Genomic DNA, 15179 nt, shown 5'->3' with positions numbered 1-15179 from the left:
GGCTGTGGTGCAGTGGTGCAATTTTGGCTCACTGCAGCCTCAACCTCCTGGGTTCAGGCAGTCTTTCCACCTCAGCCTTCTGAGTCACTGGGACTACAGGTGTGTGCAACCATGTCTGGCTAATTTTGTATTTTTTATAGAGACAGGATCTCATTATGTTGCCCAGGCTGGTCTCAAATTCCTGGGCTCAAGCAATCCTTCTGCCTCAACCTCTGAAAGTGCTGGGGTAACAGGTGTGAGTAGCCTAGACTGTGTGAGATCTTTTGAAACATGAAACATGGGCAGAAATATTCTGTGATTTGAAATAAAAGATGAAAAGTAAACTAGTATTTTATACAATTTGTGCAGAGGGACAAATAAGATTATTGTTTACATTCTGAGTTTACATTATAAATTTAAGGGGCTGGGCATGGTGGCTCTTGGCAGTAATCCCAGTAGTTTGGGAGGCCATAGCCGGAGGATCGCTTGAGGCCAAGAGTTCAAGACCAGCCTGTGAAACAAAGCAAGACCCCCATTTCTACCAAAAAAAAAAAAAATTGGCTGGGTACGGTGGCTCATGCCTGTAATCCCAGCACTTTGGGAGGCTGAGGCAGGCAGATTGCCGGAGCTCAGGAGTTTGAGACCAGCCTAGGCAACATGGCAAAACCCTGTCTCTACTAAAAATACAAACATTAGCTGGACATGGTGGCACGTGCCTGTAGTCCCAGTTACTTGGGAGGCTGAGGTGAGAGGATGGCTTGAGTCCAGGAGGCAGAGGTTGCGGTGAGCTGAGATTGCACCACTGCACCACTGCACTCTAGCCTGGGCGACAGAGCCAGACCCCATCTCAAAAACAAATAATAAAAAAATAATAAATTTATCTATCAGAAGATTTTAAGATTGCAAAATCCAAAAGTTTAATTTATGGATTTTTATTATATATCAGATTATTCCATAGGATAAACTTATTACCTAGGTTTAAAACTTCAAATTTTAATATTTTGTGTATGTTTGAAAACTTGGTTGTAAGTAACAGAAAATCTGTTGACTTAAAGTGTAAGAGACGGTCTTGGCTCATGTCACTGAAAGGGCCCAGACAGGCTGTAAATCAGGCTCAGCTCATCGAGGCTTAGGCTGTAGCAGGAAAACAATAGAACTGTAGCAGTTTTAGGCTTTACATCTGCACATATCAATGTCCAAAGAGAGAGGGAAACCATTGCTTTTGATGGCATTAAGAATGAGGAAGTAGCCCAGGCTTGGTGGCTCACGACTGTAATGCCAGCATTTTGGGAGGCCAAGGCAGGAGGATCACTGAGGTCAGGAGATCGAGACCATCCTGGCTAACACGGTGAAACCCTATCTCTACTAAAAATACAAAAATTAGCCGGGCGTGGTGGTGGGCACCTGTACTCCCAGCTACTCGGGAGGCTGAGGCAGGAGAATGGCGTGAACCCGGGAGGTGGAGCTTGCAGTGAGCCAAGATTGCGCCACTGCACTCCAGCCTGGGCGACAGAGCGAGACTCCATCTCAAAAAAAAAAAAAAAACACCAAAAGAATGAGGAAGTACATTTCCTCAAAGCCCAGGCTTTTTAATCTGTTATTCTATTCATCTGAATTGGACCATGTGCCCATCCCTGAGCCAATCTCTTTGATGAGGAAACGCCCCATGCACTGACTGGCTTAGACCTGGGGTTTTGATCAGTGAGGTCAGCCTTCCCTGAACACGTGGTCTGAATAGGAGAGGGGTGATAGCTGAATGAATACTGAGGTCCCGGAAACAGATTCTGAGCAGGTTGTCAGCGATGTTCACGGCAAGTTAATAGGGATAGTCTATAATTCTGGTAATGAGCAGTTCAGACTCTGATTACAGATGAAAGAAAGCCCAACTTATAATGCCTCAAGTAAGCAAAAAACTGTTTATGGGCACTTACTATGGACAAGTCCCCAGGTGGAGTGGTTGCAGGGATGGCTGGATTCAGGACTCAGAGATTCCAGTTCTCCATCTTGGCCTCTTACTTGCTCTGATGGCCCCATTCTCACACCATCCCTTTTTATCACAAGATGGCAAAATAGCTCCTCTTTTGAGCCTTAAATTCCACAGGAAAGAACAAGAATTATTTTACAAGAATCTTTCAAAACATTTTATCAGCTCTTATAGACCCATCCCTGAACAATTGGATTACTATGGCCATAGGACTGATGTGCTGATTAATAAAATGATTATCCCAAAGGTTAGGGCTGGGGTGAGGTTTGCTTCACTTAAACCAAAGGAGCAGAGAATGAAAGATATACGATTTCCCAAGGAAATTTGGGGTGCCAGATAGATGTTCACTTCAGGCTTTAAGAAGAGTGTTCACTGTTCACAAAATAGTTGCCAAACAGAACACTGTGGATATTTGTATCCCATTTCATTGACTGGTTCTGTCGTATCCAAGCTTAACCAGAGGTCTGAAGTGCTCCTGTACCACTGTAAAAGTGCTGTGTGAGGCAGCATAGATGGAGATGACAGAAAACACTGAGGGTTGCTAGTTCACATGTGCAGCCTTACTGGAGATTCTGCCTCTTGTCATATAGTCACCTGAGCCCTGTTAGCATTGTTTGCTCGATTCTCTCCATCTCTAAGGTGGTTCTGGCCTCTGTCACTGTCTTTAGAATCCTAGTAGAGAAAAGATGGCACATCAAGATGGATAACATGATGAAATTATTACTTGTGTCTTTTTTTTTTTTTGAGATGGGGTTTCGCTCTTGTTGCCCAGGCTAGAGTGCAATGGCATGATCTTGGCTCACCGCAACCTCCGCCTCCCAGGTTCAAGCGCTTCTCCTGCCTCAGCCTCCTGAGTAGCTGGGATTACAGGCATGCGCCACTACGCTGGCTAATTTTATATTTTTAGTTAAGATGGGGCTTCTCCATGTTGGTCAGGGTGGTCTTGAACTCCTGACCTCAGGTGATCTGCCCGCCTCAGCCTCCCAAAGTGCTGAGATTACAGGCGTGAACCACCGCACACGGCATTTGTATCTTATTTTCTAATTAGAAAATAATAGTATCATAATTCTGTAATTACTTTTACTTATAGCCTATTTGTCATTTTAATTTGTCTACAAAGTTTTGTTCCATTTAGATTTTTGCTCTGCATGCTGTGTGGTCAAGTTAATTTGCAATAGAGGATTTACTTACAGCTCTACTTAAGGTTTCATAGAGGTCCGTGTACAAATACTTCCTCTTTTTTGTTTTTTTGTTCTATAGATGAAAAAACATTTAAAGCCCTTAAGGAAGAAGGAAATCAATGTGTAAATGACAAAAACTATAAAGACGCCCTCAGGAAATATAGCGAATGCTTAAAGATTAACAATAAGGAATGTGCCATATATACAAACAGGCAAGTTCTTTGTAACTTTATATATTTCTTATGTTAATAGTTTTGATTAAAAATATTTTAAGTAACTTATTAACACAAATAATTGCCAAAGTTTTTGTGATGGTTCTAGGAATTTCTATAGCAAGCTGTCCTAACCAAGGGTTTCTGAAAGAAATGAGACTGTGGGAGTTCTACAGAGACTGGAAGCCTGAGGTGTGGGCAGGATGGGAGGTCTGACATAGTATGTGCCACCAGGTTCCCAAAAGCGACCGTGGCTGCTTTGGCTTGTGCAACTCTGATTCAGCATTTCCTGGCTTGCCGGCCTCGTTGCAGCTAGCTGGGCCTGGGCATTGTCCAGTGTGGGAGGAGCAGGAATCAATGACCTTTCAAAATAGTGTCTTACGGAGAACGCCCTTTTCCTTCTGAAGTGCTGCGGGAAGGCACCAGCGTCATTGATAGTGTGCAGCAGGAATGGGCAGACTGTTGCTCAGGTACCATCTTTACCTCGTGGTAAAAGATACCTATATAGAATATGGTGATAGAATATTGGACAAAAGATGTCACTAAATCCAAAAGATGTCACTGAATCCAACAGATGTTTTTCTGCCCTTCTCCTGTTCAGCCTCTGTAGGATTGGGCATTATTGGCCACTCCGTTTTCTGTGAAGACTCCTCCTCTCGGCTGCAGAGGCGGCAGGCAGCTCATTGCCTGCTTCTCTTCCTCTCCCTCTCCTTCTGTAGGCTTTTCTTTCTCTAGAATTCTTATAGTTCTGAGGGTCTAGATCCTTTTTCCTTTCTACATACTCTCGAGGCCATTGCATCCTCTCCCCAGGTCCACTTACTGCCTTACAATGATGTCTCCCAAATCTCTGTCTTCTGAGCTCCAGACCGAAGCGCCCCCCATCTCTTCTGCACTCAGGGCTGGATATCATCCCCGACCTCCCTCTTCCAGTCAGCAAGCTCAGATGCTCCTACCTTCTAAATCCCAAATCCATCTTCAGCGTGACCCTGTCTCCTTGCCACCACCCTCCTGTCATTCCCTTGCTCTGGGCCATTTTCCTCTCCTAAATGTCCACAGCACCGTCTTGGTGTCCTTGCACAGCTTTGTTCCATCATCTCATTCTCCAAGCTGTAGCCAGAGGGACTGTCTCAAACATGGCAAACGTGTCAGCCCCTATTAAAAACCCTTCATCGGACTTCCAGTAAGCTCAGTTTATAAAGCTCAGCCTCCTTGCCATGACTTCCAGTGCCCTTCGTGATCTGGCCTGCCTGCTCATCCAGCCTAATCCCTGCATTCCAGCCATATGGAACTCTTCTTAATTCTTCAAGAACACCATATTCTCTCCCACCATAGGTCTGTGTACTCGCTGTGTCCTTGGCCTCCACTCCCCACTGCCTCTGTCTGAACTCTTCCAACCCAGTGCATTTACATTGGATAATTCTTAACTTCATACTCTAGATTTTGACTTAGATGTCACTTATTCCAGGAAGTCTTGCCTGCCTGCTCTGCGCCTTGTCTCAGCCCCACTGAATCTGATGTAGTTCTCAGCCGTGTGCTCCCAGAGTACTTTGCACAGATTTTATTGTGTTCACTTGTTTTAATGGTCTGTCTCTTCCACTTGATTGCATCCTCCTTGAGGGCTGTGACTGTATTTTGTTTGCAGTTGTATCCCCAGTGCCATATAATTGAATCAAATGTTAAGTTTCAATGGAAACCGCAGTGGTATAGAAACAGACATATTGAGCTATTTTCTGATTTTTCTTAGCTATCTAAACTTATAGATATCCAATCTTTACCTTTCATAATACTGAGTTCCGTTGCATTATGCCAGAGCTCTCTGTTACTTGAAGCTGTGCCAGTTTGAAGAGGCAAAGCAGGACTGTGATCAGGCACTTCAGCTAGATGATGGGAACGTGAAAGCCTGCTATAGACGAGCTCTGGCTCATAAAGGACTCAAGGTGAGGAAATCTTCATTTTAATGCATAAACTTCAGTTCTGAACAAATCAAGTGGTTTTCAAAGGATAAATCTCCAGATCTTGGGATGGGATTGAGATTATTCTTGGATTTAATCCTAGAACTGTACTAACCAGTTCTAAAACCTTGATAGAGGCCTCAGATTTCACCCCTAACCATAATGCGAAACTAGATTGCTTCTAAGATTCCTTCCAGCTCCAAAATGATGATTTGTTCTCTAGTTTTCTGAGGAATATTGTTAGTAGGTTCATTTTAAGACACAGGAAGGTTTGGTACTGTATTACCAAAAGCTAGTGGTAATGCTACTGGTTCCTCCAGCAAGGATTGGTGTTGGAGGTTGGGTGGGGAAGGCATTAGAATGGAAGATGGGTGACCCAGCGGAAGTTGAGAGAGACACGTCAGTGACTTGAAAGCTTATAGTGATCTGGGCCTTAAACCAGCTGATGGTCAGTGTAAGTCTGTAGAATGCCATTCTTCTCTAAGAAAACCATACCATTAGTTTAGAAGAAAGGGGACATTGTCACTTTTCTTCAGGCAGATTCTTCTGCATGGAAATCCTAATGAATGAGTGTTCATATTTATAGAAAATAACATCACAAAGAAAAACCAGAACATACTGGAAAATAGTATTTCCTGAAATAATTTTCTTAAAATTCAATTTTATTAAGGTGTAATACGATGAAGGTCATACATTGTAAGTATGCGGGTCATTGACTTTTGGTATGTGCATATCCTCTTGTAGCCAATATCCCAATCAAGATAAAGAACATTTTCTTCCGAAGGTGCTGTGTGCTAAAAATTAAAAATAACATTTTCATCTTTCTAGAAAGTTCTCTGTGCCCCTGTACAATAAATCTCCCTCCCTCCGCCCCTACCCTCAGGCAGCCATTCATCTGATTTCTACCACTATAGATTAGTTTTGATTCTTTTGGACATTACCATAAATCATATAGAATGGACTCTGCTGTTTGGCCTCTTTCAGCATAACCTGGTATTTGTTTATACTCTGTGGGTATCAGGAACTGTTCCTTTTTATCACTGTGTTGTATGAATATATCACAATTTGTGTATATATTCACCAGTTGATAACACTTAGGTTGTTTCCAGTTTGGGGCTGTTAGGAATAAAGCTGCTGTGACATTCTTGTGCACATTTTTAATGGATGGACTTGTTTACAAACTGTACAGCTGGAGGCCAGATGCGACTAGGAGTGGGGATAGAGGGAGATGGTCAGATCCTGAGGGGCTTGGTAAGCCATGCTGAGGAGGCTGGACTTAATTCTGAAGGTGGCGGAGGCTCCAGAGCAGGGTAAATGGTGGTGTAATGAATCAGATTTGGGGACCTCATGGAAGGTTGATCAGAGGGGCCCAGGATGAGGAGGAAGGCAAGTGAGAGATCACCAAGGTGAGAAGCAGGTACCTGAAGGAAAGTAATGTCCAAGGAAAGGGAGAAGTATGTTAGCTGCTGTGGCTGCTATAACAAAGCACCACAGACTGGGTGGCCTGAACCACAGAAATCTATTCTGGAGGTGGGAAGTCTCAGCGTAAGGTGTTAATAGGGGTGGTCTCTTCAGAGGCCTATGTCTCTGGCTTACAGATGCTGTCCTCTCCCTGGGTCTCCATGTGGCCTTCCCTGTGTGTGTGTGTGCGCGCGCCCACATCTTCTCTTTTTATAAAGACACAGTAATCTTGGACTAGGTGGGGCCTACTGATTTTAATTCGATTACCTCTTTAAAGGCCCCGTCTCCAAATGTGGTTACATTTTGAGGTACTGGAGGTTAGAACTTCAACACAGGAATTTCTGTGGGGACATAGTTCAGCCCATAACAGAAGGGAAGGGGCCAATTCATGGGTTGATGGTAAAGTTGACAGGACATAGCAGTCAAATGTCTAGGGGAAGTGATGAAGGGGATGCCTCCCAGGTTCTGGCTGGGTGGCTGAGGGCAGTGGTGTGATAGTGGGGAGCATTCAGGAGCAGGGCAGCTTGGGAGTGGGGAGAGGATTGTTTTGACTGATTTAGTCTGAGATAGTTGTTTTAATTCCGTGCCCATCACTGAAAAGGAAACTATCTAGGTTCTGCAGAGAGAAGAGCAGTCATGTTGCATAGGATAGCAAATGAGGACCACCCAGGTGCACCGCATGGCCAGCTTTTCCAGATCATAGATCCACTCTGGTTGCAGTGCAGTCATGCCTGCACGTCCTGCCAGGACCCCCGTGCTGCCCTGTGACCCCCGCCCCATGCTGACAGAGCCACACAGTGTCCATGTGACCCTAACACATGCCTCCCCGCTGGCCCTCTTTTTTTTGGTTAGCAACACACTCACTTCTTAAAAAATTTCCTAGATGGTGTATGGCACCACAAATTAAAAGAGACTCCTTGAAATGTACTCACCTCTTTGAGCTTAGTAGATTTGGTAAATGAGGATCTGTATGGCTTACGAGTTTACAGATGGCCAAACTCTTGGAGCATGTTTACCTCTTAGTGGCTGCCTGACTTTCTGAACCTGGTGAGCTGACTAAAGGTCAGAAGCTGCACCCTAATGAAAGACTGGACTTTAATTTGTGTGGGTATCATCATTAATACTTCATTGGACTTTTCTATTTCCTTGGAATGAATTCTAGAAATTGTATTATGATGCACAAAAATAATCCCAAATTTGAGTAATCCTATCCCACCAGATTATGAGGCTGGTAGCTTATAGCTTGATTTGTTGTCCAGTAATTTGAGGTATGTGCCAGGTGAATTTAATTTCAGAATTCAAAAAAATGTTTGAGAGAGACAGGGTCTCACTATGTTGGCCAGGGTTGGTGTTAAACTCCTGGCCTCAAGCAATCCTCCCACTTTGGCCTCTCAAAATGCTAGGATTACAGATGTGAGTCACCATGCTTGGCCTAATTTCAGGATCTTCAAAGGCCACAACTGCTTATAGAATGTGTCAGAACTCACGCCCAGGCCTGTTTGCCCAGTGTGACTGCAATGAGGAAGTGGCACAGGGGCTCACCATGGTAGGTGCCCTGCCTTTTTAGCTCCCAGCTCAACACTATGCTTTTCTCAGATCTTCTGTTTGTTTTCTGACTTTAATAGTTATTTTTAATGGTGCTAGCTTTGAAAAATATGAGCTTTCTTTAATGTACAGCTATTCTTTGTAAGAAAAGATCACTGAACATTTTGCTTTTATTTACAATTTATTTCTCTTATTGAGTGCCAATTATGTGCTACGTGTTAGGAGTATAGAGGTGAATAAAGACATGGTGCCTACTTAGGGAATTTACACCCAATAGAGGATGCTGCAAGATCCACCCAAAAGAGGATGCCATAGAGGATGATACATACAATTGTTATGTATCAATACAAATATCAAAAAGAATATCATAAAATAACTTTACTTTTATGGTTTCAGCAAAACTATTAATGGTAAATATTATCACAAACATGTGATCGTAATACATCCCTTTTTAAAGGCCTAATGAGGTTGTTAGCAACTTTTATTGCCTTTCTTGTCAAAGCCACATTTTCTGGTTTTTTGTTGTTATTGTTTGTTGTTTATTTTTGAGACAGAGTCTTGCTCTGTCACTCAGGCTGGAATGCAGTGGCATGATCTTGGCTCACTGCAACCTCTACCTCCCGAGTTCAAGTGATTCTCCTGTCTCAGCCTCCCGAGTAGCTGGGACTACAGACATACACCACCACGCCTGGCTAATTTTTGTATGTTTAGTAGAGACAAGGTTTAGCTGTGTTGGTCAGGCTGGTCTCAAACTCTTGGCCTCAGGTGATCCACCCACCTCAGCCTCCCAATGTGCTGGGACACACTTTCTGTTTGTATGAGCTCTGCTCTTCCCTCTACACTGCATGGCTGGGTTCTCTTCAGGTCTTGACTTCTCTGACACCTGTAACTGTAGAAAAAGGAGGCTCTCTTGTTAGTATCCATCTCAACCTTTAGTTTTCTTCATGGCATCAATGACAGTCTGTAATTATTTATTCATTTGTTAACATGTTTTTAATTGTTTCCCCTCATAGGACGTAAGCTTCCATAAATGCAAGGCCTAAGTCTGTCCTTCCTCGTCTTGTCCGTGGTCCTCTTAGCTCCTGGCACATGGACATGCTCAGAGACCATCTGTGAGTGAATGAGCCTGGCCCCCTCTTAGCTGCCTCCTTGCCCAATTCTGTCTACGCCCTTGCTGCCATTCTACCCTCTCTTCATGCTTGTCTGCAGTGCTAACACTTGTCAATGTGCACTTTTTGTTTTCTTATGTCTCTTCCAACCAGTCAGGCTGCTCTTTAGGCAGAGACTTTCTGGATTCATGAAAATGATCCCATTGACTCCTAGGGTGTTGAGCTTCCATTTCCAAGGCTGTGGCTCACAGGTCTCTATTTCCAGTCCTTTCCCTTGAGCTCCACACTGTGTAATCATCCACTTTCTGGTCATTGCTGTCGTGATCATCCCATTCTTCATTTTTAAAATGGGAACAATAAAAGGTAATATTTATAGGGCTGTTGTGAGAGTAAATACTTGTAAAATGCTTAAAATGGTAAGAATTAGCTTGTATTACTTCCTCAGCTTGCCCTCCTGCTCCACTCCCTTGCCTTTCAGGTATGGCTCCCTGCCTAGAACACTTAGGATATACATACAGTGTCATTTTCCCCCCTAGTAGGTTGCAGTGCTGGTGTAGGACAGTGGTATCTGGAGATTTGTTATACTTTGTAAATAATTTACTTTTATAAATTAGAGCAGATTTAAGGTTATCCCTTTAAATATATCCCTCTTGCTCTGGTGTGTTGCTGTGGGGGAGGGGAAAGGCATGTGGGATTACAGCTAGGCCCCCAGGAATGTCACATAATCACTAGCTCAGCTTATCTGTGCTCAGCCTCTTGTGCATGCTGTTAGTGATGTGTCATGAATACTTAAAGAGGTTACACATCCTTGCAGTTCTTTGCCTCTTCACAGTTTGGTTTATTCAAAACATGGGTCTAGTCTGTAGTTTAGAACATAGCTTGTCACAACAGACTGACTTTGGGGCATCTGTCTCTGCTACTAGATTCAGTGGTCATGTCTTGTTAAATGCCCTTTCTTTCCCCTCAACTTCTTCAATGTATTGTGTGACTCATGGAAGATTAAATGTTGACTCTAGCCAATTTCAAAGAATAAACAACCTGGAAGGATTTTATGGAACAAAAGTATTATAATAACTACCATTTGCATAGTCCTTTATAGGTTTAAGCCACTTTTTATTCATTTATTTATTTCTTGGTACAGCCTTGTGAAACTTTGAATAGAGCTTTTGTTCCCTTTATGTTAAAGATGAGAAGACTGAAGCCCAGAAAGGTTAAGTAGGATCTTGTTTAAGTTTCATTGCTAGTAGGTGCTAATACAAGGATGAGTTCATTCTTTCATTTATTCATTCAGCAAGCAACAAGTGCTTAATGTGTCAGGGACTGGGAAGGTTGTGGTGATACAGAATTTAACTTGCGTTTTCTAACTCCAGATCCTGTGCTTTTTCTTCTATAGTAGATGTTCACTGTATTATGGGTTATAATATTTCAGCTGCATACTCACCCCTTAGGCTCACTTTATAAGAGTGGTATTAAAGTGGACCCTGCACACATACTGCACAACTCACTTCGTCAACCCCACTCCCACTCAGGTTACTCTAGGCTCCTTCTATTTATGAAAGTTATTTTCTCTTGTCTTCCTACTTACAGAATTATCAGAAAAGCTTAATTGATCTCAATAAAGTTCTCCTACTAGACTCAAGTATTATTGAGGCAAAGATGGAACTGGAAGAGGTAACTAGACTCCTTAATCTTAAGGATAAGACAGCATCATTCAACAAAGAAAAGGAGAGAAGGAAAATTGAGATTCAAGAGGTATTTGTATTTGATTATCTTTTAAAGTACTCTTTTGGGGACCTCAGACTGGATTCTAAGGTCATATTCCTATGAGTTCTAAAACATTTTTAATTTTTTATTTTTATTCTGATGATCAGTGACAAAATTTTAACCAGCAACAAAACGTCTACTTTGCAATGATAGCCATTGTATTTCCCAACGTGGGTCCATGGATGGTACTGGGAATCTCTGTGTTACTGCAGTTCTTCCTTTCTTTGGCCTCCATCTGTACTGCTCCCACTCCAAAGTACACTGGGAACCAACGGCCACTGACTTTGCTTCAGGGTACACCTGGAGAATCCTGACGGGACTGATTTTGTTACAGGGGCCCTGAAAACCTCACCTCATAGAGGTTTTCCAGATTGATTCAGACCTTTTTAGCACTCTGAAATATGACTACCTCATCAGAGATCTCAAACTACCTCAGGATCAAACTGCCTTTGTGATTCAGATAACTAAAATGTTTTTCTCTTAATATTAGGGAAGAATGTTAGGCTGTGAATCCCTGTACATTCATGAATGCTAATACCCCATTTATAGTCTCACATTTCCACTAAGAGTAAGAGGCTAATATGTAAGAGAAGCTAGGAAAGTTTTTTTTTTCTCTCTCTTTAAGGAAGGAAGAAAAAACTGTTTTAGGATAATCAAGCAATGTAAGCTAATTTCTCTGTTAAAATTTATTGTGAAAAGGAGATAAAACTGATATGGGCATTTATACAACAATTGTATTTATGGGAAGGTCTAAAAATTAAATTTTGTTGTCATAGTTTCAATGTCAAATAATTTTTTAAAACTTTTATGAATTGGATCTTATACCCTAAAACTTCTCTTCCTAAAAAAATTATTACAAATTTTTCACTTGGAACTGGACTACAATACAGTCTACTTGTAGTTTTCAATTCTCATTCTGACAGACGTACTTAGGGTATGTGTGGTGATTGTGGTTCAGTGTCACAATGCGTTTTTTTTACCTCATGAAGGTGAATGAAGGCAATGAGGAGGAGCCTGGAAGACCCGCAGGGGAGGTCTCCACGGGATGCCTTGCTTCTGAGAAGGGAGACAAAAGCAGTGGGTCACCAGAAGACCCTGAGAAACTTCCGATAGCCAAGCCTAATAATGCCTATGAATTTGGTCAGATTATAAATGCTCTCAGTACCAGGAAGGATAAAGAAGCCTGTGCACATCTTTTAGCCATCACTGCACCAACAGATTTGCCGATGTTGTTAAGTAACAAACTTGAAGGGGATACATTCCTCCTCCTCATTCAGTCTCTGAAAAATAATCTTATTGAAAAAGATCCCTCACTGGTGTATCAGCATCTTTTATATCTGAGTAAAGCAGAAAGGTTTAAGGTAAGTGGCTAAGTATTTTATTAATAGAGATTGGTCTTATTAGGGTTTCTGTAACTTAAAAATGTTACTTATGCTAACATAGTTTTTTTTTCTTTTTCTTTTTTTGCTGCTTTTAGATGATGTTGACACTAATTAGCAAGGGCCAAGAGGAGCTAATTGAACAGCTGTTTAAGGACCTTTCAGACACACCAAACAACCATTTTACTTTAGAAGATATACAAGCCCTAAAAAGGCAGTATGAGCTTTAAATCAAGATAATTAGATTTCTTCCATGCATGTACGTGTTCCAGGCATGTTAATGAGATGGTATTGTAACAGAGTTGCATGGATAAAACCTGGCCTAGAAAAGATCTTTTGGTCTGCACTATAAAACATTTTACTTATTTTCCTACATAGAACATGTATATTCTACAATCTGCTTTTTATTAGTTGTAAATATTTTCTTATGTACCAGAGCCAAATAAGTATATTTGAAACTTGTTAAAAATGCATTTTAATTTATAATATACATATTATTTTAATTACTTGTTAAAATTTTGAGTTAAGCTGCATTTCTTTGGGCTATGAAGGAGTCCTCTTAAGTTTGATAGAAATGAATTTCTTTAACATTCTTTTTTAAAAGTGGAAGTCATTAACAGTGATTATTATATCACATATCCTGCTAAGATACACATAAATCCCATTTTGTACTAGTACTCGTGGATTACAGTCAGTTAAAATGAAATGCAACACTGAAGTCTATAACAAGAAATGAAATATTTAGAGCTATAAGAGGAATTTATTTTTTCTAATATGGAAACATTGCCTAATAGGTAAGAACAAAAATTGCCAAAAATTTCTACCACTGTTTACTAGATTTTAAAAAGCTACTTTCCTTTATATATTGCTTATATAAGCAAAAAATCAACCACTGTATTAAAGCAAACTAAGCCTGCATTTATATCTGAATTATTACCTCCATATTTTACCAAATATTTGAATGTCCCCCTTTCCCCCCTTTCTTTTTCTGCTTTTATGACTATATTTATTCCTTTACTGTAAAAGAACATGAAGAACTCATATATGTTGAAAGCTCCTTTGTTGACTGGGTCAAAGTGAAGGAATTTCAATCTCCATCAGTGTACTGTCATTTATTGCTGCGGTTTATAGTGCGTTCCCCCTTTCTGGAGCATTTTCTTATTCACTTAGAAGTGAAGATAAAAGTTAGTATCATGTTTACTATTTCCATATTCATTATTATTTTATCTAATCTTTTATAGTTACAGAATATTTTAACTCATCTTGGGTAAACAGTATCTTTCAAACTGTGCCATTTTTCTTTGAAACTGCTTTCTTGGTTCATAAGTGAAAAATCTGTAATAGGACTTTAGTCTTCAAACAAAATTTCTCCTTTTTAATGTGACTGAATTTTTATAAAAGTAAATGGTGGATTGTTAGAAACGTATCCTATGTATGGAGTTTACTTACAGAAATGGGACCACTCTTTTCCTATACATAGCAACTTGAAATTAACTTTAGAGACATAAGGGAACTTTCTCTTTTGGTGCCTGACACAGTGACATTAATAACTGTAGGTGATTTTGTTGAGCTTTGTGCTAGGCACTGTGTGTCACTTATCACACATTGTCTAATTTAATCTTCATAACTCTGCTACAGATGAGGAAACAATAGAACAGAAGGTTGTATAAATTAATGAGGATTTACAAATGTTGCAAGTGCTCTCCAAGATCCAAACCTGGGCAGTCTATCTTTTGAGTTCATATACTCTGTGCTGTGTAATGGAAAATATTAAATATGTGAATGGACTAATGGTTCAGGTCCTTATTCCTTAACAGCTACAGATGAGTAAAAGCAGATCAGTGAATGTAAAGTGGCAATTTTGGTATTTATAGTGGTAACACAGAGCAAGAGGAATGCCCAGGCCTGCCTGAGAGAGGGTTAGGAAAGGTTTCTTATGGGGCACAGTTCTTCCACAGCTTGAGTATGTCATATGGATAAGAGAAAAGGATGTGCCAGGCAGAGGAAACAAGATGCAAGGGTATCAAAGTGCATATTGAAGGTGCAGGTTGAATGAAAGTGTGAAGTTACTTGGCATGTTCAGAGAACTGCATGAATCTTAATATTACTGGAACATGTGGCTTGTGTGATAGCTGGATAGAACAGAAAATTGCATGCTGCATATAAAATGGCAGAAAATATCACAATTTTAATTATACTCTGGCATTCTACTCTTAACTAAGACCTGGTTTTCTTCCCCTTCTGGGCATACACAAGATTGTACTTTTCAGCCTCTTTGTAATTGGTTGGGGCCACATGACCACTTCTGCCAGTAGGGTTTAGGTAAAAGTGATGTTGTCACTTCTGAGCCAAAGTATGCAAGATCTGGCCCCAAACCCTCCCTGATCTTTTCCCTTGCTACAGTGACAAGGCCTCCTGTTGCAGTCAGTGCAGTTACAAGATGACTGGCTTGGTCAGCCTGGTTCTTTGAATACTGGTTTGAAATAGGGTTCTGCCAGTCCATATTGGACACACAGAATGAACAAGCTTATGCTTTTTTTGTTAAGCCACTGAGATTTTTATTGTTTGTACTATACCCAAACACTTAACCTCTCAGTCTGTTTCTGTATCTCT

General features: G+C 41.0%; 2 protein-coding genes across 13 annotated transcripts in view; one reads left to right on the top strand and one right to left on the bottom strand.

The window, feature by feature from the left end:
* Nucleotides 1-14353, top strand: part of LOC105476063 (sperm associated antigen 1) — a 78938-nt gene extending 64585 nt beyond the window's left edge. For all 6 annotated transcript variants that reach the window (XM_011731696.2, XM_011731693.2, XM_011731695.2 and 3 more), the window contains exons 15-19: nt 3224-3356; nt 5167-5293; nt 11011-11175; nt 12177-12548; nt 12665-14353. In XM_011731696.2, coding sequence (XP_011729998.2) covers nt 3224-3356; nt 5167-5293; nt 11011-11175; nt 12177-12548; nt 12665-12796 — 929 coding nt within the window. In that variant the 3' untranslated portion in view covers nt 12797-14353. The remainder of the gene's footprint in view (nt 1-3223; nt 3357-5166; nt 5294-11010; nt 11176-12176; nt 12549-12664) is intronic.
* LOC105476058 (ring finger protein 19A, RBR E3 ubiquitin protein ligase) overlaps nt 1-15179 on the bottom strand; it is a 116157-nt gene that overhangs the window by 34488 nt on the left and 66490 nt on the right. For 2 of the 7 annotated variants that reach the window (XM_071067949.1, XM_071067950.1), the window contains exon 11: nt 1911-2066. The exons of 1 other annotated variant lie outside the window; for it this stretch is intronic. In XM_071067949.1, the coding sequence (XP_070924050.1) occupies nt 1911-2066 (156 nt within the window). Of the gene's footprint in view, nt 1-1910; nt 2067-2612; nt 2636-5949; nt 6103-8777; nt 9204-15179 lie in introns of those variants that run through there. 4 more of the 7 variants (XR_011606853.1, XM_071067954.1, XM_071067951.1 and 1 more) reach the window with 4 other exon arrangements.

This window comes from Macaca nemestrina, chromosome 8 (assembly GCF_043159975.1).
Source record: "Macaca nemestrina isolate mMacNem1 chromosome 8, mMacNem.hap1, whole genome shotgun sequence".
Classification (NCBI taxonomy): Eukaryota; Metazoa; Chordata; class Mammalia; order Primates; family Cercopithecidae; genus Macaca; species Macaca nemestrina.
The sequence above is the reverse complement of the archived record's forward strand: the minus strand, read 5'-3'. Positions and strand labels throughout refer to the sequence as shown.